The sequence below is a fragment of the Anser brachyrhynchus genome (genome assembly GCF_964034855.1).
Source record: "Anser brachyrhynchus genome assembly, chromosome: 6".
NCBI lineage: Eukaryota > Metazoa > Chordata > Aves > Anseriformes > Anatidae > Anser > Anser brachyrhynchus.
In genome coordinates, this window is record NC_137700.1 from 8,361,922 (window position 1) to 8,388,572 (window position 26,651).

At 44.0% G+C, this 26,651-nt stretch overlaps 1 protein-coding gene across 17 annotated transcripts in view; it reads left to right on the forward strand.

The window, feature by feature from the left end:
* The first annotated feature begins 1,630 nt into the window (after nt 1-1,630).
* KAT6B (lysine acetyltransferase 6B) overlaps nt 1,631-26,651 on the forward strand; it is a 128,803-nt gene continuing 103,782 nt past the window's right edge. Inside the window, exons 1-3 of one of the 17 annotated variants that reach the window (XM_080597167.1) lie at nt 18,536-18,949; nt 23,165-23,290; nt 24,312-25,207. In XM_080597167.1, the coding sequence (XP_080453293.1) occupies nt 24,587-25,207 (621 nt within the window). In that variant the 5' untranslated portion in view covers nt 18,536-18,949; nt 23,165-23,290; nt 24,312-24,586. The other 16 variants (XM_080597166.1, XM_080597156.1, XM_080597171.1 and 13 more) reach the window with 16 other exon arrangements.

Genomic DNA, 26,651 nt, shown 5'->3' on the forward strand with positions numbered 1-26,651 from the left:
AGTCAAACAAGACCCAGCCTGAGCCTGGTTGGAGAATCAATCTTAGCATGTTAGAACCTCACCCCCGCCCCCAAATCTCTTTTGTAGATAAACTAGTGAACACAAATGTTGTAGGAGTGGAATGAAATTTTAAATGCTCTGTGTTCTCAGCTTGCTTGAGGATTATAATTTTGGTCTGAATCTTGTTATTGCAGATTTTCTGGTAATCTGCTTTGTTTTGTTTGTTTACATTATTTTAATAACCTATATATAAACCCATAATAATGTGTCACTACACTAAAAGTATGCCATATGCATGTATGAGCGTGTGTCTATAGTTTTATACAAATGTGAAGTTGCTTGGTTTTTAATATGAGTTGCCTTGGATTTTTAAATGTTACACCAGCTTTTCAAGAACTTGCCCTAAAATAATAGTATTAATTTAAGGTTGTGTTTATGGAAGAATTTTAAGACATAACTGTAAAATACTGCATAAAATGGGAAGTATAAGATACAGTTAAGGTTTTTGTGTCTGTCTTAAAAATATATGAAACGGAAAAATGTCTGGGGGGAAAAAAAAGAAAAAAAAACAGAAATCAGCATCTGATAAAGAAAAAGTGTTGTACAGAATTGAAATATGGACAATTCTTCCAGCTCTCCTTTCAAAAGTAAAGCATATATCAAGAAATGAAATGAAGAAGAATGGGAATATTTGGCTAGACTTAAGGTTGGTTCTAATAACAGTTCTTCCATAAGACTATTTGAATTCTCATAGCCAAAAACATTTGCTACTCTTTTTCCATGTGCGATTTTATAAATCAAAAGGTAATGGATATTGCTAAAAAGTCCTGAAACTGTATGGATGAGTTTTCCAGTGAACCTCCAAGAAACTGGCAAAGTCACAGGCCCTTAATTTAGTCTTGCTAGCACCAACACAGTACTTTCACAGAGTATTGACTTGATTGGAACTGCTCATGTACATAGATATTTGCAGGGGGATTTTTGTGTATGGCAAATTCTTGCAATGTGGAAGGTTTTCTTTTACCCAACAGTGCAATATGCAAAAACACTCCAGTGATGCAAAATGGAGCCCACTTAGCGCAGCTTGTCATAGTGAAATAGCCGCATCAGTGGAAGCACCCGGCATCCTCTTACTCAGGATGTCATAAGATCTCAGTGACATACAGAAGGGTTTGTAGGATCAAGTTATTATTTGTATAACATTAAAATCCTGCTCTAAGCGGCAGGTAAATGTGTGGCGCTCTTCATGGCATTTGTTTATAAAGACAACCTGAAAACCCAGCGCATCTATGTGTCAGGGTGTGTAAGCATTGATGGCCCTGACCAGCCTCACCTGGGGCCTCCCCTCCACCCTTGCTCCTGCCCCTAAGTCCAGGAGGACTTAGGGGCATTTCAGCTCAGCCCTAGGCTATAAAGCAGTGCTGATTTCCAGCTCTGCTGCTATACTTGTGCTTGCTATGCTGTAGGCTTTATCCGAACTGTAGCTCAGGCTAACTTCTAAGGTGGACCTTCTAAGGCTAACTTCTCAGCTGGACCTTGGCCCTGCCTCAGCACTATGGACCTGCCTGGGGATCCCTGGAGCAAACACAGATCCTGATCTGTGGGCTGCCCAGCTTGACCTCAGAACCTGCGTCCTCACCACAAACTTGCATGGTAAGCTTGACTCATGGTTAAACTTGGTCATGACCGCAGGGTCTGCCCTGCCATGCTCCCCTGCTGCCTGCCCAGGTGTCCTGCTGGGCACCTGGCCTGCAGGTTGCTGGTGCTGTACAGACAACTTGTACCTGTCTGGGAGCAGGAGGATTAATTTAAGAGATGAGTTACAAGTTATCAAGAAAACTAATTAATAATGGAAACAGTGAGTCAGCACGTGTGCTGCCATTAGGTTGTGGCACATGAAGGATTTCTTGTATCATGTCTCAGATCTTGTTTCAGCAGTATGAAATATTGATCATGAGTTAATTAGAAACAAATCATTTGCATGATCATAAAATTGTTTTTCTTTCAATGAGTGGATGTAACTCTTTTATCTCTGTCCAAAGAGCTTGAATCTGTCTCTGAATTGCATTTGGGGTCTCCTGAATTTCAAATTCTCACTTATTAGGGTTTTTTAAGTTATATGTGTAGTTCTGAAAACCTCAGTATTTTTGTTTTTAAATCTGTTTAGCAATGGCAGATAATTCTGCCTTCTTAAATATCTCCCTAAGGCTCCCTGTGTGCCAGAGAAGCCTTGTACCTGGTGCAGCTGACAGGACACTTGCAGCCCAGCACTGCAGCAGGGACTGGGCAGAGCCATGGGCTGGAGGTATAAACTCTGCGGAACTTGCCAGCTGCAGGTCTTCCTCAGTCCCTGTGATGCCTGTCAGTCGAGTAGCACATGGCACACAGCTCCCTTTTTGCTGAGAAAAGGACTTCTGTTGCTGGCAGACAGCTGCCACTCAAAGTACCAGTGCAGTTTGGCCTGCCCATTTTCTGGACTCTTGTCACAGGCACCTTTGTCAGAGGAATCTGGTATGTAGTGATGCTTCTTGGTGCATATTTGGGATAGTTTTATTACTTCACTGCATATTTTGTGGCCTGTCACATCTTTCAATCTAAAAAAAAAAAAAGTTCCTATACTAAGCTGCAACAAGTCATAAAGCTGTGTTTGAAAAATGTAAGATGCTGCTGAAATCAGCTGTTGTTGAAGTCCGTATGGATCATGTAATGTCTATAAGATTTTTCCCAACAACATGGAGCAGATGAGTTAAAAACAAAACAAAAAGCTGCAGCTCCCCCAAGGTCAGCATAGAGTCATTCAAATCAAGCAGTCAGTCCTGTCTGTAAAGAACAGCACACTTAATATTGTTAGACTCGTGATGGAGATCACAGTGGTGTCAGTTCTCTGATCAAGGAGAAATAAAGGTTCATGTTCCTGTCCCAAGGGAAGGCAATTGGTTTTGAAGGGTTGTCAGTCTCGAAATTTCAAATACAAACATGTACGTATGCCAGTAAAGTCAGTTTTCTGAATGTATGAATAACCTTTCTCCAGACTCGATTTTTCAGCACAAAAGCCTCTGAATGGCAGTCTGACACAACCAAATGTGTTGGTGTTCATTTGAATCTCTCAGCTAAAAATATTTGAAAACAGACTTAAAATATGAGCAGCAAGTGGCTACAGGTTGCTAAATTGATTACTGTTGAGGAATATGGCAACTGCTTACCTTAGGTAATCATTTGCAGTAAACACTAATAAAGGAGAAGAGTTGATATGAGACTATAATTGGGGCTGCAATGGCTTAAATCACAGTAGAGGGAGACTTAGACTGAACATCAAGAAAAATCACCTGATTGCACAAGGTCTATGAAAAGCTGGGGAGGTGCTGAGGGAACCTCCACCCAGGTCACTTTTGAGGTGATTCACTGAGGGAAACTCATACCTGAGTTACATGTTCATTCTGGATATTCATTTGCACATCATCTTTAAATCTAAGCTCTAAGGAACACCTTGTGGGGAGTGATCCTGCTGAAAGAAGTGAATTTGGCCAACTTTTCCTCATTTGGATCTTTGTGTCGGTCCCATGCTTCCCTCCTATGATAGTACGCTCAGAGCATTTAAAGAGCTAAATTATCAACCCAAAACAAACGATTCCTTTCCTCCTACCTTCTCCTGAAAAGAAGGTAAGGGGGGGGAAATGAGAGAGAATTTTAAGTAGATAAAATCAAGAAATTCCAAACTGAAGTAGGCTCTTCTGTTTAAACAGTAGTTAATGCTCCTACTGATCAGAATCACAGTAATGATTAGATGCCTCAGCGGAGATTGAGAGGGAGGGTAGTGTCACTTTCTTTATACTCTAGATTAAAAAGACAGTCAAAGGAGGTATTATTGTCCCTCTATGACAGAAGAGAAGATGAAACTCTGGGAGGTTAAGTGACTTACTGACAAAGTCTATAGGAAAGACAGAAAATGAAGCCAGAGCTTCCAAGTTTCAATTCAGTGCTTTAATCCAAAATCTTTCCCTCTGTCAGTGAGCTTTGTTATGGTAGGGCTCTGAGAAGTTTTGACGTTCCTTGACCAGGGTGTTGCTACCTATGCAATGTGGAAGCTACAGTGCTCTGATCAGGTGGCCTCTGCAACAGGAATGGGAGCCAGTTAAAGTGGTGGGCTGTGGGTTATTTCTTCATTAAATGAAATTGTTGTTCACATGTGTCATGCAACTGCACTCAAGAGACCCGATTTTGATTGCTTGCGTTGCCAGCTGGGAACTCAGAAGTTTGTAATTTTAGAAACAAAAGGAGAAATGTAATTTCCTGGACTGCTTTTTTTTTAAGCAATTATCCAATGTCTATAGAGTCAACATGTAAACTTGGTGCTAATTCTTTTATAAGAGGTTAATTGTTTTAATAGAGAGGATAAAAAAAATATGCAGCATTTGAAGTTGAGTGGGTTTATCTCTACATCCAGAAACACAGTCCCAATCTGAATGTGTCTGTGATAAACCCCAGCTTTTACAGGTAGGAGCATTTCTGAGCTCTTCTGCTTCACCAAGAGACAGGATGGTGTCATTCCTATTTAACAAACGTGAAAACTGTAGCAAGGAGCTTTCAGCAAGACTAGAGACATCATCACATGTTTAACACTCGGGATACTGTTGACCATTGTTGTATTTCATCATTTCAGCCACCCTCTTTCCTGAGAGGGGTAGAGGTAGGCACAAAAATTCAGGGCCTGATTTTCAGTGGAGATGACAAGAGAAACAAGTCAGGCTTACTTTCCCTGAAGCTAATGAAGATAGGGTTATTTTTCTTATATTCCCAAATGTTCTCCATTTAAAGATAGGAGTTAAATTGTTTGTTCTTATTTTAACCAAATTAGGAACAAAATTTTCTAGTAAAAACATCTGAGTTTATTGTGAATGCTTGTTCTTTGAGATGTTGCCTGCGTTTATAAAGAGAGATTTTCTACCTCCACAAGTTTACAATATGAAAAGTATTTCAAATTCTGCTACATCCAGTTCTTAGTATAAGGAAAACTTTTATTATAAACACATAAGTTTATAATCCCTATAAAATCCCAACAATCCCTGAAATAAGATGTGTATTCCCAATGTAAAACATTTCTCATTTGCTCGTACAGTTTTACCACTAATTCAAGGGTCTCCTATGTGTCTTGGCATTTGCAGTGACAGCATTTGTGAGAAAGTTATTTTTATGATGTAATGTGGAAGTTTATTACATATATTCATAGATTCCTTTCCTTCTAGATAATTTGATATTTGCTTTCTTTTTGATCCTTTTGTATGTCCCTTGCTTCCCAGAAAGAGCATTGAGGCCACAGATGAGCTCCTTATTTAACTTTATTTTAATTTAGTCCAGATTAATTATTTTGTGCACTCTACTTAAGATTGCTTCATTTGCAAGAAATCAATGTTCAGTATTACCTGAAAAGGAAGGAAAATTAACCTATTGTTTTTAAAAGTTTGTTATTGATAACATAGACCTTAATTTTGTAAGTTTGTTTTAAAATTCCAGTCATTAGGAATGCAAAAATAAGCCCAAACATGCAAACACTTAAGGTATGATAGTACTGAATGTATGATAGCTCACTGAAGGCAGTGGAAACCTTTTAATTGGTTTTAAAGAATTTTGTAGTATTCCCTGAAGCAGGTGTATAACTTCATGGACTCACTCCTGGCTATCCCCACCAAAAACTTCCTGACTGTTGAGCTGCAGTCACCCCCCCTCGATCAGACCACAGTAAAGCCAGGTGAGGTGGTCACTGTTCTGGGTCTGTGCTAAAGCAGCCCACCCAGACTGTCTGTTCGGGCATAACTACATCTGCAATCACTCCTTAACCCCAAACGGTTTAGTTTATGCACTTTTCACATCAGGTCAATTCCAGGGTGTCTGGAAGTCCTCTGCACCTTCTGTGAAGAACTTGCATGTGAGTGGGTGACAATCGAGGTGCTGACTCACTGTGCATGCAAGTTAAGCACCCAGTTCCTGTTGGAAGACAATAAGAGTTGATTAACTCTCAGCTGAGCTTTTGAAAATATCCAATGTTGCTCTCAGGCCACCTTTCAGATAAAAATAATGCACAGCAAATGCTACTGGTTGCAGTGGAGCAGAATATTTATCTTCATTCTTAGCTCAGTGGGCATGATATCTCACTTAGCAGCAATAAGCTACATTTAAAAAGAAAAAAAAAATCTGGCAGCCCAGAATTAACAGAGTGGGTGAAATACTGTGAGGAGCGAGAGAGACAGCAGTGGATGTTATGGAAAGACACAGGGTCTGATTATCCAGGCGTTGAGAGGGATGGGGGGAGAAAAAAGAGGGGATGTTCTGCAGCTTAATTAATGGAAAGAGGCTTGTGCATCTGACAGCAGCCCCTCTGCAAGGTGAATTCTTTCATAAAGGGACTCATTCATGAGTTGCCAAGACATCCACAACCTATTCTTGAATTCACACAAAAATTAAAAGAAAAACAACTGACTGGCTAATTTAGTGACTTGCAGGATGCAGCTGGTGCTACTGTTTTCACAAAAAAAAGGGCCTTTTCCCTTCCACCTCCTAACCATTCCAGTGCTCCTCCCCACCCACAGCTATTTTGTATCCTGCTGCACCAGCGAGGAGTGTGACAACTCCCTGACTTAGCAGGCACTGTGGGATATCGCATAACAAAGGCGAATAATATCAGAACAAGGGGGTTCTGGCCAGTATTTCTGAACTGGGAACCAATTCTGGCTCTCATCAGCTGAGAAGTAGGACTTCCCTGTGTGTATATGTGTTGAGATGTTACTGTTGGATTTTTGTGTTTATGAATGAAATAAAAAAAAGGCTTCATTATGCTGGATAATGCAATTCCTTCCCTGGCATCTTGATAAATCACCAACTACCTACCCTATGTACTACTGAGGAGACAGTTTGTATAGTTCCATGTATATGAAGAAGATACTTCGTGTCTCCAGCACTGATATATTATTACCTTAGCTCTTCTTAGCTAGTACAGTAGTTCAAGTTCTCATGTTGCCTGACACAGAAAAACAAGTCCCTCCTGCCCCCCAAATCCTTTTCACCCAGATTTTCCTTCCCATAGGGTATTTAGTACAAAATCATCCTGTGTGTGACAATAATTTAACAACCAGAGTTAGTCGGCTGGGCAGACCTAACACAAAAGAGCCACTGGCTATTTTTAAAGTAGCACTAAGCAAACCTAAAGGTTTCTGAAAGGTGTTTGAAATGATGTGGTGCATTGCCACCTGACTCTGACAGGTCTCCTAGTCTAGCTAACACGGGTGGAGCTGCTCTGGCATCAGCAGCTATGGGAAATGACTGAAATAAATTGTTTGTGTGGCCAGAGCTTTATTTAGCAAGGAAACCTCACAACTAACGCTGCCAACAAAGAAAGCATAGCATGCATCATACAGACTTAGCTACAACTCCTGCTGGAGGCAGCAGTTTGGTCCTTGAGACCAACCAGCCTCCACTTGATTCAATCTGCAAAAGCCTACAGTGGATGTTGCTTGGTTTCCAAACAACACAGAGCAGACCTAAGTTTTCTCTAAACCTAGACTCAGCAAATTCAGAGCCTGTTTGTCATACCTGGTTGTTTCCCAAACTCCCATCCTTTGTGAGAAGGTGGGTGTGCCAGGAGATGCTGAGCAGAAACTGAAAGGGGAAGTGCTCCAACCAGCTCTGCAGTAGGTGAGGGCTTTTACTATCCATTGAAACTGAAATGTGGTGGGTGTGCCTTTACCTCATATTTCTTATTGCTCTGGCTGCTTGTCTAGTGCTGTTACACACCAAGGGTTGTGCAGAGTCAGAATAGTCTCCAAATTATGTGGTTGGTAATATCCTCTCTGCTCATTGCAACTTCTTCAGCTTATTATTAGGATTTTAAAAAATACAGCAGTAACTGGATAAGTATGGGATTAATAAAAGTATGGTCAAGCTCTCTCCTCCCACTTTTTCTACATGTTTCTTGGCAATGTTTGACCATTAAAGGGCTGCCAACAACTTCAAGTCTGGAAACTTTCCCCTGGCTAAAACTGAACTAGAACGTAATACACCCACATCACAGTTGGAAGTTGTGAGAATTCATTCAGTCGCATTAAGGACCGTCAGGATCTTTTAGAGTCTCAAAGTAACCTTGTTCAGCAAAACTGCCTTTGCAGTCTCTTTTATTGGCTTCTAAGTACTGAGGATGTCCTTCTTTTCATCTGAAGGGCTCAGCAAGTGTGATTCCAGGCTTCTTGGCGAGCTCCCCCCCCCCCCCCCCCCCACTTTGTCCACTTGGATCTGGAGAAAGTAAGAATAATAATGGTCCTTAAAACAGAAAGAGAGAGAGTACTCTAGCAGTTTGGAGAGCACAAAAAGTTGTTGGAAAGCTGTGAAAAGGATTTTGTGTGAACCCTACAAAGAATCCCCCCCTCTCATAAAGTGACAACCCAATATCCCCAAAGGGAACAGCAGGAGGGAAATCTAAACCTGTGGACAAAGTCAACTGATAATGATTGGAGAGTTAATTACTTTAAAGCTCACAAAGACAAGCTGAGGTGTTAAAATGGATCCTGCAAACAGCAGCATCCTCCCCTTTCACCTAGACTAACTAATCGCAGCAGGACAGTAGCAAGAAGGACCTGAACAGCCTCTGATTACAGCAGCTTTCGCTTGCTCTGAGCAAAGTGATCCTTATTCATTTCCAATTCCATCCATCATCTCATCAGCTGCCCTCACAAAGCATTACCGTAAATGTGTACAAAAACACAAAGCTGCATCAAGTTCAGTGATGCTGGTTAATACAGGGTCCTGCAATACCCCAGGCCTTCCTCTTGGGGTTAGCCTAGAAAGCGCTACTTCTGCACACAGCAGCAAAATACTTCTTGCCATATCAGTGCATTTTACATGGCAAAGGGAGAAACTTAAACCCAGTATAAATATAACTCACAATTTACCTTGGAACCTAAATGATGATCCCTTTTTCTTCAGATAGTTTGTTTTAGGTCGCACTTCATATTAAGATTCTGTTTGTGAGGTTTAATGCAAGATTAGCAGGTAGGGACTGTAGAGTTTAAATATATTGGTAGGAAGTGTTTCAGATGATGATAAGCTATCATCATAAAAAAAAAAAGCAGATGCGTTGGACTCTAACAATTGATTTCTACCTATTAAAACATCTATTAATCACTTACTAATTCTTTATCATGGTTATAAATAGATTCTCTGTATGTAGTGCTGAGATGCTGTGTATGTGAAAGACATGATCGCACAGGACACTGTCACATATAAGGACCATCTGTTTTTTTCTGCTTTGCTTTTAGCCTTGTTCCATTGTACTCTTAAATTCTCTCTGTCCTTTTGGCTCTTACATGTAGAGTAGTTAATGCAGCAAAAAGACGTGGTCCTGGCTAGGGGTTCAAATATACATTAGCAAGCAAGTTTCTTCTCCTGGACTATTACAGCTAACTCTGTGACTGGATCTCCTGTGGCTAGAGCAGGGTCCTTGCAACTCAGGCAGACAGATGCTTCCTTACACTAGCACCTTCTTCTAATGGCTGTGCTCTATGCTTTGTATCCCTGATTGGAGAACAGGAAAAAATAACACACATTCACCTAACAGAGCTCTTATAGGAACTAATTAATTGAGGGTTGTAAAGTACTTTGATCTGGCAGCGTGGAATATTTGCCAGAGTAGAATGGAACATGTGGGATTTATTACAAAAAGTCACTGTCTCTGTCCCTGTGGGATGACAGTTGATCTACCACAAACACTTATTTCCAAATTACAGTATCATACCAACTGCAACTCCTGAGTTGAGACTATTATAGCATTTACCTTATAAACTGTTAGTTTCAGGAATTAAAATGTCCCCAAATCAATAAGATGGCATCAAGAGACTATTTTATATTATTATTCACTTTTAGTAAATGTAATAGATGAGACAACAAATGATCAGAAAATATGCCCACAGGTTATTCACTTTGTGTGTGTATAACTACATGCGTGTATATATTTGTATAATCTATAGTAGTGTTTGTCAATAGTGTTTAAATTGGGCAGTGATGCTCTGTTGTGTGCAGTAATGCATATCCTCATACTTAAACCAAAAAACATGCAATTTGCATTTTGTGGGGTAGACTTAGTTACATGGATTAATCTTTCAGGTTAAATTACAATATAAAAGGCTGTAAAAAATACCCTAATTGGGGAAAAAGGAAAAAAAAAAAAAAGAAAGACTGTTCTAGTCCAGAACAAATGTGAAGTTGAAGGTTAGAGATACTGGGAAGGTGCTGAATTGGTGGCAGGTGAGCTAAGCAGAGGAGGTGGTATAGGTGTGCATTAGGGACACGCTCGAGGTGACTGTAGAGGCAGGGAAGAAGCTCACTGCATTCTTAGGATGACTTTTCTCCCACAGGTCACTTCTCTCCACAACCTAAGCCAGGGAAGGCAATTTCCAGGTGACTGTACTCACATATGTGGATATGTACTATAATAATAAAAGAAACATACTGTCTCTAGTAAAGTCGGAGGAAGATTTTCCACTAACAATGATGTAGGTCAAGACTTCACCCTATAGCATCTTAAAAGATACATAGGGGACTGTCGCTATACCAAAACAGACAACTATATAATTGTTTCTAAACATGTTACAACCTCACTGATTGTAATGAAACTACCAGCGATTGAAGCCCTCACAGGCAAATCTTTGTATATGGCAGTCATGTGAGGCAAAATAATGTTCTTGCTGATTTCAAACAATAGTTCAAACTCTAATTTAGTGTTCTTTATTGTATAGCAATGAATTTGGCCTGCATATGGCTGGGCTTCATCTAAGTCTAAATCTTGTCTTACACCACTACTATACACATATCAATAGATAGATTTTGATATAGATTTTGATTTTTGAGAATTTTTGAGAATTGAATTTAGCTCAGACCATGCTCATTCCTTAACTTCTTCCTTTCTCTTGCATGTGATCCAAAAATAGCAACTGTACATGCATTTTTGGAATAATTCTAAGGACAGTTGAAAGTAAGGATATGGTTACTGCATATACTACAATACAGATGTGCAACCAAATATACTTTTCTGTATGAAAAAAACATTAAGGATATTTACGCTGTAATTAAGGCAAGGAAATACACAGAACACAGTGATCTGGGCCATAGAACTTCTTACTAAAAGCAGGTGAGGGTGTCTTTGATTTTAGACACTTTTTTCTTTAATATTAGGGACAACTTTTTAGCAGATTTGTCATGTATATTTGATGTGTAGGTGTATAGACATCTCTTACTGCTCTGGGGCATTAACAGCCATTGTACCTCATTAGTTTCATAGTGTATATAGGGGAGTAAATCCCCCAAAGTCTTACAGTAGAAGACATGCTAAAGTGTGAATTTTATTGCTTACACTGATTTCCTTGATGGGTTTATAACTTTTCAATGGATATTTTTAATGTAGTTTATTGTGTGTAAATACAAAGCATTTTTTATTTAAAACTGAAAAACTTCTTGTCTAGATCACAAATCACAATGCACCCAATTTATTAGACATGCTTGGTTAGATCCAAAGTGTTTCTGGCACGTATGGCTTGCCTGGGTAATACGCATTGTTTCAGAGTTCCACTTGTTTATCACATTGAACTGCTCTAAATTCATATGATGCAATTCTTTTAAAATATTTTGGGAAATAGTAAAATTGACAGTGGTAACAGATCTAAGTTCATTGGAGAACGATTCATCCATAAAGATGTGCTCATGTTCATGCGCTTAACTTCTCTACTTTTCATAGTATTAGGTACACCTGTAAATGTTAAGATCCATGGGAGTTTCTCTTCACACAAAAGATTCTTGAATATGTTAAAATCTGGAACACAATACCTATAACATAGGTATCGTGTCCTATAAAGTTGTTTTTTTTTTTGTTTTTTTTTTTTTTTGTTTTACAAAAAGGAATTAAGAAGAAAGAATGAACATGGGTGAGGTGAGGATGAGGTAGGAAGCCTACCCAGGAGGATGCCTGAGGTGAGGAAGTTGACTCCACGCCTCAGGACTGCCTCCACCAAGAAAGAAATAAGGGTGATTGTTGTGGGCAACTCCCTCCTCAGGGGAACGGAGGGCCCTATTTGTCGGCCTGACCCCACACATAGGGAAGTCTGCTGCCTCCCTGGGGCCAGGGTCAGAGACATTACCAGGAAGCTTCCAAACCTGGTTCGCCCCTCTGACTATTACCCGCTTTTGATAGTCCACGCTGGCAGTGACGATGTTGAAAAGAGAAGCCTCAAGGCTATCAAACAGGACTATAGGGGGCTGGGACAATTGGTGGAGGGAGCGGGAGTGCAGGTGGTGTTTTCCTCTATTCCTACGGGGGAAGGGAGAGGCACGGAGAGGACACGGAAAGCTCGCGTGGTTAATAGGTGGCTCAGAGGTTGGTGCCAGCACAGAAATTTTGGGTTTTTTCACCATGGGGAGCTTTACTCGGCACCCGGCCTGATGGCCCCAGACGGGTCCCTATCTCCAAGGGGAAAACGGATCCTAGGCCAGGAGCTGGCGGGGCTCATAGAGAGCGCTTTAAACTAGGTAAGAAGGGGGACGGGGCTCAAACAAGGCTTGCTGATCTGTGCCGGGGGAAACAATGGCTAGGCGGGGGAAGAAGGCGATGGCCCAGCTGAAGTGCATCTACACTAATGCACGCAGCATGGGTAACAAACAGGAGGAGCTGGAAGCCATTGTGCAGCAGGCAGGCTACGACTTGGTTGCCATCACGGAGACGTGGTGGGGCCGCTCCCATGACTGGAGTGCTGCAATGCCTGGCTATCGGCTCTTCAGGAGGGACAGGCAGCACAGAGGGGGTGGTGGCGTGGCTCTCTACATTAGAGAATCTTTTGATGTTGTGGAACTCCAGGCTGGGAATGATAAGGTTGAATCCCTGTGGGTTAGGATCCGCGGGAAGGCCGGCAAGGCTAGCATCCTGGTGGGGGTCTGTTATAGACCGCCGAACCAGGATGAGGAGACGGATGAGGAGTTTTATAGGCAACTGACAGAAGTTGCAAAATCGTCGGCGCTTGTCCTCGTGGGGGACTTCAACTTCCCGGACATATCCTGGAAACACAACACGGCACAGAGAAAGCAGTGTAGGAGGTTTCTGGAGAGCGTGGGAGATAGCTTCCTGACGCAGCTGGTCAGTGAACCTACCAGGGGTGGTGCCCCGCTAGACCTTCTCTTCACAAACAGAGAAGGACTGGTGGGAGATGTGGTGGTCGGAAACTGTCTTGGGCAGAGTGACCACGAAATGGTAGAGTTCTCTATTCTTGGTGAGGCCAGGAAGGGGACCAGTAAAACTGCTGTATTGGACTTCCGGAGGGCTGACTTTGAGCTGCTCAGGAGCGGTCCGTCCCCACGTGTCCAAAGATGAGCCGGCGTGGAAGAAGACCGGCCTGGCTCAACAGAGAGTTGCGGCTTGTGCTTAGCAGAAAAAAGAGGGTTTATAATCTTTGGAAAAAAGGGCGGGCCACTGAGGAGGACTACAAGGATGTAGCGAGGCTGTGCAGCGAGAAAATTAGAAAGGCCAAAGCTCATCTGGAGCTCAACCTGGCTACTGCCGTTAAAGACAACAAAAAATCCTTTTACAAATATATCAACGCGAAACAGAGGACTAAGGAGAATCTCCATCCTTTACTGGATGCGAGGGGAAACCTAGTTACTAAGGATGAGGAAAAGGCTGAGGTGCTTAATGCCGCCTTTGCCTCAGTCTTTAGCGGCAATACCGGTTGTTCTCTGGATACCCAGTGCCTTGAGCTGGTGGAAGGGGATGGGGAGCAGGACGTGGCCTTCGCTGTCCATGAGGAAATGGTTGGCGACCTGCTACGGAGCTTGGATGTGCGCAAGTCGATGGGGCCGGATGGGATGCACCCGAGGGTACTGAAAGAACTGGCGGAGGAGCTGGCCGAGCCGCTTTCCATCATTTATCGGCAGTCCTGGCTATCGGGGGAGGTCCCAGTTGACTGGCAGCTAGCCAATGTGACGCCCATCTACAAGAAGGGCCGCAGGGCAGACCCGGGGAACTATAGGCCTGTCAGTTTGACCTCAGTGCCAGGAAAGCTCATGGAGCAGATTATCTTGAGGGTCATCACGCGGCACTTGCAGGGCAAGCAGGCGATCAGGCCCAGTCAGCATGGGTTTATGAAAGGCAGGTCCTGCTTGACGAACCTGATCTCCTTCTATGACCAAGTGACGCGCTTGGTGGATGAGGGAAAGGCTGTGGATGTGGTTTACCTTGACCTCAGTAAGGCTTTTGACACAGTTCCCCACAACATTCTCCTCAAGAAACTGGCTGCTCGGGGCTTGGACTGGCGTACGCTTTGCTGGGTTAGAAACTGGCTGGATGGCTGGGCCCAGAGAGTTGTGGTGAATGGAGTCAAATCTGGTTGGAGGCCGGTCACTAGTGGTGTCCCCCAGGGCTCGGTACTGGGGCCAGTCCTCTTTAATATCTTTATCGATGATCTGGATGAGGGCGTCCAGTGCACCCTCAGTAAGTTTGCAGATGACACCAAGCTAAGTGCGTGTGTCGATCTGCTCGAGGGCAGGAAGGCTCTGCAGGAGGATCTGGATAGGCTGGAGCGATGGGCTGAGGTCAACTGTATGAAGTTCAACAAGGCCAAGTGCCGGGTCCTGCACCTGGGGCGCAACAACCCCAAGCAGAGCTACAGGCTGGGAGATGAGTGGCTGGAAAGCTGCCTGGCCGAGAAGGACCTGGGAGTACTGGTTGATAGTCGGCTGAATATGAGCCAGCAGTGTGCTCAGGTGGCCAAGAAGGCCAACAGCATCCTGGCCTGCATAAGCAGCAGTGTGGCCAGCAGGTCTAGGGAAGTGATTGTGCCCCTGTACTCGGCTCTGGTGAGGCCGCACCTTGAGTACTGTGTTCAGTTTTGGGCCCCTCGCTACAGGAAGGACATGGACGTGCTCGAGCGAGTCCAGAGAAGGGCGACCAAGCTGGTGAGGGGTCTGGAGAACAAGTCTTACGAGGAGCGGCTGAGGGAGCTGGGGTTGTTCAGCCTGGAGAAGAGGAGGCTCAGGGGCAACCTTATCGCTCTCTACAGTTACCTTAAAGGAGGCTGTAAAGAGGTGGGGGTTGGTCTGTTCTCCCACGTGCCTGGTGACAGGACGAGGGGGAATGGGCTAAAGTTGCGACAGGGGAGTTTTAGGTTGGATGTTAGGAAGTACTTCTTTACCGAAAGGTTTATTAAGCATTGAAACGGGCTGCCCAGGGAGGTGGTGGAGTCACCATCCCTGGAAGTCTTTAAAAGACGCTTAGATGTAGAGCTTAGCGATATGGTTTAGTGGAGTACTTAGTGTTAGGTTGGAGGTTGGACTCGATGATCTTGAGGTCTCTTCCAACCTAGAAATCTGTGATACTGTGATACTGTAACATATTTAAAATAGAGACTTTTATGATTTTTCTCTGTGCTATTCTTATGCCTTCAGCACACTCATAATTTAGAAATGGCCAAACAGATTGTCAAGTTTTCTCCAGTGTTTTGTTTCCTGAACTGGGACATGCCATGCCAAGTTTCAGTTTCAAGAGATTATTTTTCTCTTTTACCACTAACCAAGTTGTAAATTTCCCGGAAAAAAATAAGTCCATAATGGAAATGTTGACACAACATTCAGAATAGTGTTGCTGCAAATTGTGCTGTAATGATTTATATTGTTTCCAATAATTTTAAAACTATTTTCAATCACAGCCAAGTCTGTGTAATACATGAACCTTGAAGGATTCTCCAATAAATATTAGGTCACTGCACATTTTAGTTTCCTGCTGTATATTTAAAAGACTGCTTCTGGCCATTAAAAGACTAAATCTTCAGTCAACAGGTATGGTATCATAGGCATAAGCCAGAATAACATTTTCACCTGGTAATTTCTGTAGGTAGGTCATTCAATTTTACAGTGTTCTGAAACATCACCAAAGAGCTTCCTCATACAGTATCTGCAGCAACTGACTGAAAAAAAGTTGCACTAAACCAAAATACTTAATCTATTATTATGGAAACTTTGTTCTCTTACTGGTGTACGTGCAATACATGATCTAGGAAAGACCTTCTTGATTTATTGTAGAAGGTCACTTTCCATCCACTTTAAAAGGGATTTTTTTTTTTCCTCTGTGTGTGGGTTCAAAATAAATGAATTCCTTTAGCTCTATCTTTTCCTCTTCAGGACCAGACATACTAATTTTACAAAACTTCGCGGACAGGCACCCAAATGCAGCACGTCACCCACAATACATGGAAAAGGATGCCTTGGGGACCCCTGAGATGGGTCATGATTCGGGTTTGGGAGGATGGGAAGCACCCCTAGCACCTAGCCGGTGCTTAGTTGAGTAGATAAACATGTAGGTAGGACCACCTTTCCCTCTCTTGACTGGTGCCATACCCTATGGTATTTTGTCACTCCATAGTTCAGTGAGAAGTGGTATTTGCTAACCATAACTGAGAAAAAACATCTTTGGTATTTTAGACTTCGACATGTTTCATGGCCTTTGGCAGCATGGCTCAAGATGGCATGGAGAAAAGGTTGAAACTAGTTTTAAGTCCGCGTGCTTAACCACCTTGTCCTTTAAAATATCTTCCTCATAATATCTCATTGCAACACACTCGATGGGAGGACATCTGTAAATCGTTCACCTTCCTTTCATCCCACAGCCTAACTACAGTTCCCCCCCGACACAACCCTCTTCCCCCGCACTGAGGAATCGCCCAGGCCCTCGAGGAAGGATCTGCCAGCGTTGGTGCTCCAACAGAGACATTTTAACCCCTCCAGGGTGGACGAAAGCCCCTCAGCACCCCCGAGCCCGGCGCCGGGGCCCCCCGGGCGCCTGCTCCCCTCAGGCTGCCTTCCCACCCCGTCCCTCAGCCCCTAACGGCCGCCGACACTGGGCCGCGCCTCCCCCCAACTTTATTGGTTTCCCCCCCGCTTTCTCTCCCTCTCCTTTTTCTTTTTTTTTTTTTTTTTTTGAGGCAGAAAGGTGGGGGGAGCTCAATTTCCCACTTGCCAACAGCAGATAAAAAAAGTGGGGAGGGACCTCTTCTGTCACAGCCTATGTAGATTAACCTTTCAATTAGCTGTTATCAGGTCCTGTGTCTTAGCACCAGTCCTCGCAATCTGCGTCCGCTCAGCGTCGGGGAGGCTGGAGGTTCGGGGTGGGTTTCTGGTTTAATTTCTAAAATTAACGCTAATTGTTCGTGCGGCCCCCCTCCCCCTCCCCCGCCGCGAGCCGATGGCTTGCGTCTGATCTGCCCGTCCACCTTTTAGTGGTTTGGAGTGAGAAGAGGAGCCCCGCGGAGGAGGAGGAGGGGAGACAAGGTATTCTCTCTGTATTCATCTTTTTTTCCCCCCCTCTCGCGAAGGGGCTTAGAGAAGGTAACTAGTGCAATCAATCCGCTGGCTGGGGATTCCCTCCACCCCCACCCCGGCTTGTCTGGCTCTCCTGGCTGGGTCCCCTCCGTGTGTGTGTGTTTGGGGAAGGGGGTGGGGGGAGGCTGTGTTGTTGTTGTGTTCCTGGCTCTGCTCGCAGCCAGGAGAGAGAGCGAGCGAGCGAGAGACAGAGAAGGAGCGAGCGAGAGAGAGAGGGAGAAGCCGCGATCGCGTTTCAGGGGCAGCACATTCCGCAGGAAACGCTGCTGCAGAAACACACACGGGCAGAGAAAGGAGGTCATTGCGAGCAGAGGGGGGAAACCTGCATCCGAGGTCAGACTCCCCGGAGTTTACGTGGGGGATAATAGGGAGCATGCGATGGGGTTTGTTGTGCGTCGGGTGACAGGCTGCAATTTACCATAATAATCCCGTTTCCCTCCCCTCTCGCAGCGCAGGGGGCTTGTCACTAGGCTCCGCACTTTTTTTTTTTCCCTTTGCATTGGGGGCTGATGCACGTGTTTGCAGACACTTGCGCTGGGTAAATGCATTGCAACGCTCTGCGTTTTGCAGGGGAGGGGGAGCAGCAGCAGGAGGTGATGGCTGGGCTGGGGAGAGGGGGAACGGAGCGGCGGGGGGAGGCAGGGAGGGAGGCAGGGGTTTTTGTGCTGCATGCTGCCCCCCGCTCGCTCCCGGGCGGCGATTGTTCCTCGGCAGGCGGGCTGACAGAGGAGTCCCCGCGCCTCGCATGGCGAAACTTGCCGTGCAGCCGGCAGTCATTGTCGCCATTCCCGTTTCCCCCCCTCCCCTCCCTCGGCGGTGCGGGGCGTGCGTGTGCGCGATAAGAGGCTGCCAGCGCCTGGCACCTCGGGCGGCTTGCGCTGCGAGCACGCCTCTCCCGCCCGCGCGGCCGGCGGCAACCGCGGCGCGCGCGTGACTCTGAGTATTGAGGGCTGCTGAGCAGTGTGTGTCGCGCGCCCGCCCGCACGCCCTATGCCGGGCTGCTCGAGGCGGCCGCCGCCGCTGTCTCGCTCCCGAACTTCAGCGGCACGAGCGGGTGGGGCGGCGACGGGTGGGGGAGGGGAGCGGAGCCGGGGGGAGCTAGATGGACGGCGGCGCCAGCCAACGGGAGGGCGGGCTTGCGAGAGCTCCCTCCTCCGCCGGCAGCCGCTGCCTAATCGCTGGCGTGCGAGTCCCAGCAGTGAGGCGGGCCGGGAGGCTGTGTGGCGGCGCTGGCGGCCAATGGCAGCCTCCGGCACCGCCCTTTCTCGGGAGTGGGCGGGGCCGCGCGTGGAGGGAAGGGGCGTGCCCGTTGATTGACACGCCCCGTCTTCCAATGGGGGAGGCCGGTTAGTTGCTGGGCGGGACGGGCTCGATTGATTGACATCGATCCGCCGCCTATGATCGCGGCGCGGCGTGCGCGGCGCGGCCCAATGGCGGGCGCCGGTGGGCGGGGCGCGGGGGTAGGTGAGGTTTTAATGAGCCTCCATTGGGCTGCAATCAGTGTCATGTCGGACTCACGTCAGGCACAACGGGGCGAAACAAAATGGCGGCTTAGGTGAGGCGCGGCCGGGCGCGGCGGCCGGGGGGAGGAGCGGCCCGCGGGGGGGCAGCGCAGCCGTGGGGGGCGGCCGCCTCGGCGCGGCCTGGCCGCGGTAGCAGGGAGCAGGGGTCGGGCAGCCGGCAGCAGGGGGAGCCGCTGCGGCGCCCCGAGGAGGCTCCTCCCCCGCCGCCGCGGTCCCGCGGAGGTGAGTGGCGGCGCCGGGGGGGTTCGGCCAGTCCTGCGGGCTCCGGGCGCTGCCCCGGGAGCGGGGGGGGGGGAGCGGGAGGTGATCCCGGCCTCGGAGCTTGGGGGTACGGCGGCAGTTCGGGGCAGGTTGGGGAGCGTGGGCCGAGCCCCTGGAGCCGGGCTGCGGGAGGGATGCCCGAACCGGTGCTCTCTGGCCCCAAAGCTCCCCTTCATCCCGCTGCCCCTGGGCGCCGGGAGTTACCCGTCCCTTCAGCAGCGGTGTGCTCAGTGCAGCCCTCCCCAGGTGCACTGCCGGTAGCGCCTGCTGCCTTTCTGTGCTGGGGGATGCTCCGGAGTCAGCGGGCTTTGAGTGCTCAGAACTTCTGTGGGAGGGTAAAGCTGGGCAGTCCTGCTGGGGGTGTCGTCCTCGTGCTGCTGGCCTTGGTGGTGCTTGGTGCTGTCATGACAGTTGCCTTTTAGCATCTGATCTTAAGCTGGCTGTGGGCTGTCACAGTGTGCAGGTGCTTCGTCAGTTTCAGGTTCCCGTGCACTACTCTTGCTCCCTTCAGGTCTTCTGGTATAGCTCTGAAGTTATTGTAACATCTTCTTATCTGTCTGTGTTTAAAGCATGGGCAAGTTTCAGTTCCCTTCCTTGTTACAATTAAAAAGTACAGGTTCTATAAGGAATAATACGGTAGCTGGCTTCACGATGTGGATAATTCTCAGAGTGTCATGTGCTGGTAGTCCTTGTCAGTATCTCCTTTCTCCTTGTCTCTTTGTAGGTGACTGTTTTGTGATGCTGAAACGAGTATCATGCCTCTTTTTGCATCATTAATTGAGATTGGGGTGGTAGAGTAGAGCTGATTAGCTGCGTAATTTTTAGTAATGGCTTGGAGGAAAGAAAAATGGCAAAGAACTCCCTGAATGCAATGGCAGTCTCCTCTTCTTCCTTCTCCTCTGCTGCAATCCTTACCTGACCCTGATGCTGCAGCAGAGAGCTGGCCTGCTGCTGCTTCTACATCTGTGCGGAGCAGGTAGGAGGAAGCAGAAAGAAATTGTGCTTCATAGGTCACCAGCACGTTGCATGAGTTGCTGTTCTTTTTTTGTTTGTTTTTCCTCCCCTCTCCTTTTTATTTATTTTTCTGGTAGCAGCTTTAACTTCAATTTGAAAATGTTTACCTGCATTTGCATTTAAGACAACTGAAGTGATTTTTTTATGAATTTATCTGAAAAAGACTTCAGATGATGTTTTATAAAATGCTTTTTGGATACTTGTGTAGTAACTTGTTTAGTGCTGTTTTGGAGTGGGTAACATTTTTTTGTTGTTAGTGTTTTTTATTCTTTCCAACTAGACAGCTTGCATTTAAAATGTGGATCACTCTGAAGTAGTTCCAGATACTAGTTCAGCCTAAAAAAGACCTCATTACAGGATTATACGATTACTGATGACACCTAAGAATGACAGATTCAGTCAATGTGTTCTTTAATTAGAACCAGCTGTACAATAGCTGTATGTTTTTATATTTGCATTCAGTCTAAATCCCAAGCTGCAACTTTGCAACTTCTTTGCATCTATCTGATTATTTATGACTTAAGTTAAAGGACAAACCCTGACTAGAGATGGCTTCTCTTGTTTTGAGAGTAATGTATTGTACTCCCCCCCCCCCAATACCAATGCTTATGTTCTGCAGCCTTTTGGTAGCCGACTTGTTAACAGCCTTGATGGGTATCATAGCATGATCAGAAGTTTCTGCCGTGTTACCACTTTCAAAATAAGATTTCGTGTAGTGTAGAAGCTGAAACATGACGTGACGTAGAGCTTCATAATTCTTGCTATAAGACGTGAAAGTGGTCCTGTGCACATAGGAGTCTGGAGAACCTCATCTGTGATTGGATGGGTGCTGTTGAGGGCTTGATTAAAGGTTATTTAATTATAAGATGAGGAAAGTCAACAAATAGAAATGAGTGCCTGCTGTTAACTTATAATCACTCTTAAAAATTGGTATTTCCTCAAAAATCTCTGGGTAAGCATCACATTTTTTTTTTCTTTAAATATTAAATGAGGTGTGACCTTCTTTGGCAGCTTTGGTGAAATAAATCCTGAACTTAGAAACCTGAACTTCGTTTTGAAGCTCCACATGCCTTTTTACATTCAATTTGTAAAGCTCGTTTCTGAAGCAGCTTGTTCTGTATTTATACATAGCAAGTGAATGGGTATGTATAGATCTATATGTTGTTAATCTTGGATCAATAGCTGTCTGAGCAGGACCTGATTTATGAAAGGCCTCTTTAACATAGCGCTCCTGGGTCACTGAGCTGGATTATGTTGTTGGCAAAAATGTTTACTATGAGGAGGTTACTCCGAAATTTATGTATGGTAGACCATGTCATGTGGGTTGTGGAGGTCAGGGTGCTGCACTTTGGGTACATCTGCGATCAAAGTGGCAGAATAACTGAAACTCCTGGTTGGGGTAAAGCAATTCCGAAATGGGATCAGGTTAGCTTTACAGTGCTTCCTAAAGCAGAACAAACTTAGATTCTGCTGGAAGGAGTGAATTGAAAGTGTCTTGACTTTTCTCTTGGAATATCCTGCCCCATGTTGGCAACTCAGTGCTCCTGCTGATACACTCGACTAGTGTTGATTTAGTAGGCGCTAGCGTGCAGGAGGTTGTATTACACGTGGGGAATTTTAAGTAAATAAGGAACAATGTAATTCTGAATATGTATTGCTGTGAAATTCCTGTGCCAAGCAGCAGGCTCTACATGAAGCTACAGGCTTATGCTCACCTTTTGCCACAGTCACTGGCCAATAAAAATTCCTGTAAGCCACAAGTTGCAGCATTTATACCAAAATGTTCATTGGTGTCCAGGCGCTTGGAACAGACCTGCACTGTGTATTCTGGAATTTAATGGAAGTGATGTGGTTGCTTGTATGAAATTCAATATAACAGCACTGCAGGAGATTGAAAAATGGGGAAAGTATGTCTGACTCAGCAAACGCAGCTTTCAGCATTGAATTGAGTACTGACCATCTTCACGAGGACTCCTCATAGAACAGCCGAATTAGGGAACTTGGGATCTTACAACTAGCTTTCTAGGAAACTGGCACGTTGTTTATATGCAGCTAGAAGGGCCTTCCAAAGCCTAGGGCAAAGCATAAAGCTGTCTCTATTTGTGCCAGTCTCCACTATATGTAGGCTTCTGCTTTGTTTGTTGTGTTATTGTATTTTCAGTGTTAGAGTTGTGAGAGAGTTCAAAGGATTCATAATACCTTGGAAACTTTCATTCCCCATACTTGTTTGCAGTTTGTGGCTACAGTGTTGCTTTGGAATCACGCGAAAATGGTGAATCTGAACAATGCTGTCCACGGAGGATTAAATTAAAATGCCTGTTTAGAGATCAAGTTACTGTTTTATTACTGATTCTTGAAAAATGCAGTACTGTTATCAAATGTAACTTGCTTGAGTACAGACTGGAAACAAGAAACATCATTCAGTCTGTGTACTAGGGTTCACTATGAGAGCCAATTAAATGTTCAGGCCCTGTGTTTTTTATCAGGAGTGTGTCTTCGTTCTTGCAGTCAGTTGAACTTGTGTATTTGAGTCCGAAAATGCTTACGCTTCAGTTGAACCTTAAGAATGAGAAATTAATTAAATGAATTGATTAATATTTTTACTATTTGGGTATAGAAGAGTTTCACATTTCCCAATTATCAGCTGTTCTTTTGTTACAAATTCTGTTGTGTAGGTGTAATAATATGTGAAACATGATCTTGTACCTTAGATTTAAAGAGATTTTTGAGGGGGGTGAAGAGGAGAGCACGTATAGGAAACCAAAAGCCTTTTTTTTTTTGTAATTGTTCTCTTCACAGTTACAGAGGATTCTTCTTAACAAGTTGAAAAACAAAAGATTACCAATTCAGGTTTTTTCCTATTCTTAATTTACTCAAGTTTTAAACATGATTGAAATGCAAGCTGACTTGAATAAATGAATATAAATGAGGGCCAAGACTTACGTAATCACAGATATTTCTGCTTGTTGTAGGCTGATTGCCTTGGCTTCAGAAATGTAGTTTCAGATTACTTCATTTTTGGATTTTGCTGAGAAACTGGTGAATCTTCTATTTTATGAGACAGCACACTTACTGAGAATGAAGATTTCTCTCCTTTTGTATGTATTTTACTTTGATTTAAAATAATTGTACAGCTCTGTTCATGTCTTCAAAAGTTGCCACTAATATTTCACAGCAAAAAAGCTGTTAAATATGTTTAGTCATTAGATGACCACTGTTTTAATTTGTGTGTTTTTTTTCATTTTATAAAAAATGAATGTCTTGCAGAAGAAATAAATTCCTGTTCAAGATGTTCTTTCAGATTTCTTAAAGAAGTTTTTGTAGCCACTGAATTTTCTATTAGAGGAATATATTCAATAATAAGTAAAGAAAATTGTTCTTGGAGCTGAATCGCTGCAACATGTTTTGTCGATATGACGTCCGTATGTGTTCGCATGCTGACGGTGTATTTATGTGAAACTGTGTCCTGTAACTTTGTTTTAATATATGTTCCTGAGAGCCTCTATCAAAAATAGGTGCCTGTTAACTGCATACCTTGGAATGAGATGTGCCTTTGTAATTACTTTCTGCATTATAGGATAGCTGGGTATTAATGAAAGATGTAATACCAGTAACACTGTTCTGATTCTGGAGTATTGATTCTTCTCCGTTGTGTAATCAAATCAGGGCATAGTGCTTACAAGGCAGCACACAGAAATGGCTGTGGTTCATAACTTGACTTCCATCAGTTAAGGGGTTTTTACTGTACAGGTATAATCCACACATGTAGACATCTTCTTACTCCAATGTGTCTAAGAATGTTTTGTAGGCAGTTCATATTTTTGAGAATATTTTCAGATGTTTGGCTGAGTGGAAGCTGCCTGACAAGTCAGTAGTAGGTTAGGTGTTGGGGTGATGGAATTGAGGAGAGCTAAACCCATTGAATGCTATGAGAAATGTAAGGATTTTCTGATGATCTCTGATATGGGGAGGGAATTATCCAGTGTTTCAGATAATCTCTGAGAAGTTTTTGCATACTGCATTATCTACGCTACGAATAAACGTCTGATTGTGTTCTATTTGTTACTCTTTTGGCATTAACTGTAATCTCTCCTGCCTTCTCCTTTTTTCTTTTTAAAGGTTGAAACAAACGTTTTGTAAGGATGTACGAGTATCACCATGAATGAATCCTTTCTGCCTTTCCATATTGGTAAAGTAATTGGAAGTTTCAGCCAGCAGATGCTTCCCTGTCTTCTCTGACTCTTCAGGATGGGTTTTTTTTGAGATGTATCCAAGCAGTGTATGGAATCCCTTGATTTGTCTTTGAGGTGTGAACAACCTCTGAAAAATTTGCTAAAAGGATAAGGAGGAACCTCTATGGGTAACCCTTGGCTGGAAACAATTACTGGTCAACCATGGTAAAACTTGCCAACCCACTTTATACTGAGTGGATTCTTGAAGCTATACAAAAAGTTAAAAAGCAAAAGCAACGGCCATCTGAAGAGAGAATATGTCACGCTGTTTGTGCTTCCCATGGATTAGATAAGAAGACTGTTTCGGAACAGCTGGAACTTAGTGTTCAAGATGGTTCTATTCTTAAAGTTACCAACAAAGGCCTTGCATCCTACAAGGACCCAGATAATCCTGGACGGTTTTCATCTGTTAAGCCTGGCACTATTCCTAAACCTGTTAAAGGATCTAGAGGAGCTTGTAACGAGCTTCGTAACGTGGATTGGAATAAACTGTTGAGAAGAGCAATTGAAGGGCTTCAAGAACCAAATGGCTCCTCCCTGAAAAACATAGAGAAGTATCTGAGAAGTCAAAATGACCTAGCAAACGTTTTCAACAATCCTGCTTTTCAGCAGAGATTGCGTCTGGGGGCCAAACGTGCTGTGAACAATGGGAGATTACTGAAGGATGGACCTCAGTATAGAGTGAATTATGGTGGTTTGGAAAGCAAAGGACCTCCAAAATATCCCAGCGCTTTCCCAGCTTCTCTTCCACCTGTCAGCCTTCTACCCCATGAAAAAGACCAGGTAAGGCTGAAAAAATGAAAGCAAAGGTAGTAATGCAAAAGCAATGATTTATCTTGTTCTTTATTTAGCCTTTTAAATGCATGTAAGCGAGGGTGCGTGCCGAAGATCTGTGCAGGATCAGGTCTGATAAGGCGTGTTTACTTAGTTCCCTGTGTCCTGCTGTTCTGTGTTGGGTAGTTTGTTTTTTGGCTTTTCAGTGGGTAAACAGCAGCAGGGAGGAGTGCAGCTGTCTGCTCTCTTCTGGGTGTGAGGTTGTTCTGTCTTGTCTGGTGGACTAGTGTTGCTGATAGCTGCTATCTGATTTGGTTCTGGCATTCTTACTGTCACTTTGTGTGGACATAATTTTTCTTGTGGTTCTAACACTAGCTGAAGTACTACCAATAGAACTCTTGATATTTAAGATACTTAGTGTGTTTTGTTTGTTTTTTAAAATATCTGTGTATAGATACTTCACTTAGCTTTAAAATCGTAGTTAATAGGAATAGGAACTGGAGCCAATGTAAATATTCTAGGAATATAAGTGCTGTCAGACGGACAAATAGGGGTAAACTTGAGAATCCTCTTCCTATCTTCAATTTCCTTGGACTTGTTAGATGTGTGCTTTTTTTGTTTTGATTATTTGGACTTTCTTTTCAACACTGTGAATAACTAACCTGAAGCCTTGAGGGAAAACGTTTGGGGGATGTCAGTTGGTGTTTTGTTTACAAAAGGCTAGCATCCAAGACGTGTCTGTAGGTATTTTTTTGATCGTTCGTCATTTAGTGTGGTGAAATGTATTTTGAGTTTTCAGTATACTTGGAAGGAAGCAACCTCTTGTGCTTGAATTGGGTTATATAAAATGGAATATTTTTTTTTTTTAAAAAAAACTTCTTCATGGTAAAGTTGGAGACAGTTCTTTTTTGGCATGGAATATGCCAGACAACTTTGTTATTGTAGAAATGCCATTAGCATCTATTTCTAGATACTAGGTTATGTTTTTTTTTCTTTTTAAGATAATTTTCACTCATCTTTGTCTTTCAGCTGATCTTAAGGCACTAAAGGGCACAGAGAAGAGAGTTCTTGATTAAAAAATATTGAGGCAAATTTCAAAGAGTTGTTCATGGAACTGTCAGAGGTGGCACAATGAATGTTGGTATCTGGACATTGACTTTTCTGAGTTTCTCTAAATATGGTTGGTCTTATGTGGATTTCTGTCCATTTCTATCAAGTTGGACTTGGCAGGTGTTTGAAGGATGCATGGAGAGTCATGCTCAATAATCGGAACGGGAATTCAGAAGGGTGGTTTACCATGCAATTACTGCTGTAGCTATACACTGTAAGGATTTAATTACTTGTAGTGATAAAGCTTTCTATTGTATAAGTACTTTCAGATAGTCCTCTGTAATTCTGATACTGCAGTGGCATTAAAAATGTGAAGTCTGAAGTACAGAGCAACCACAACAGT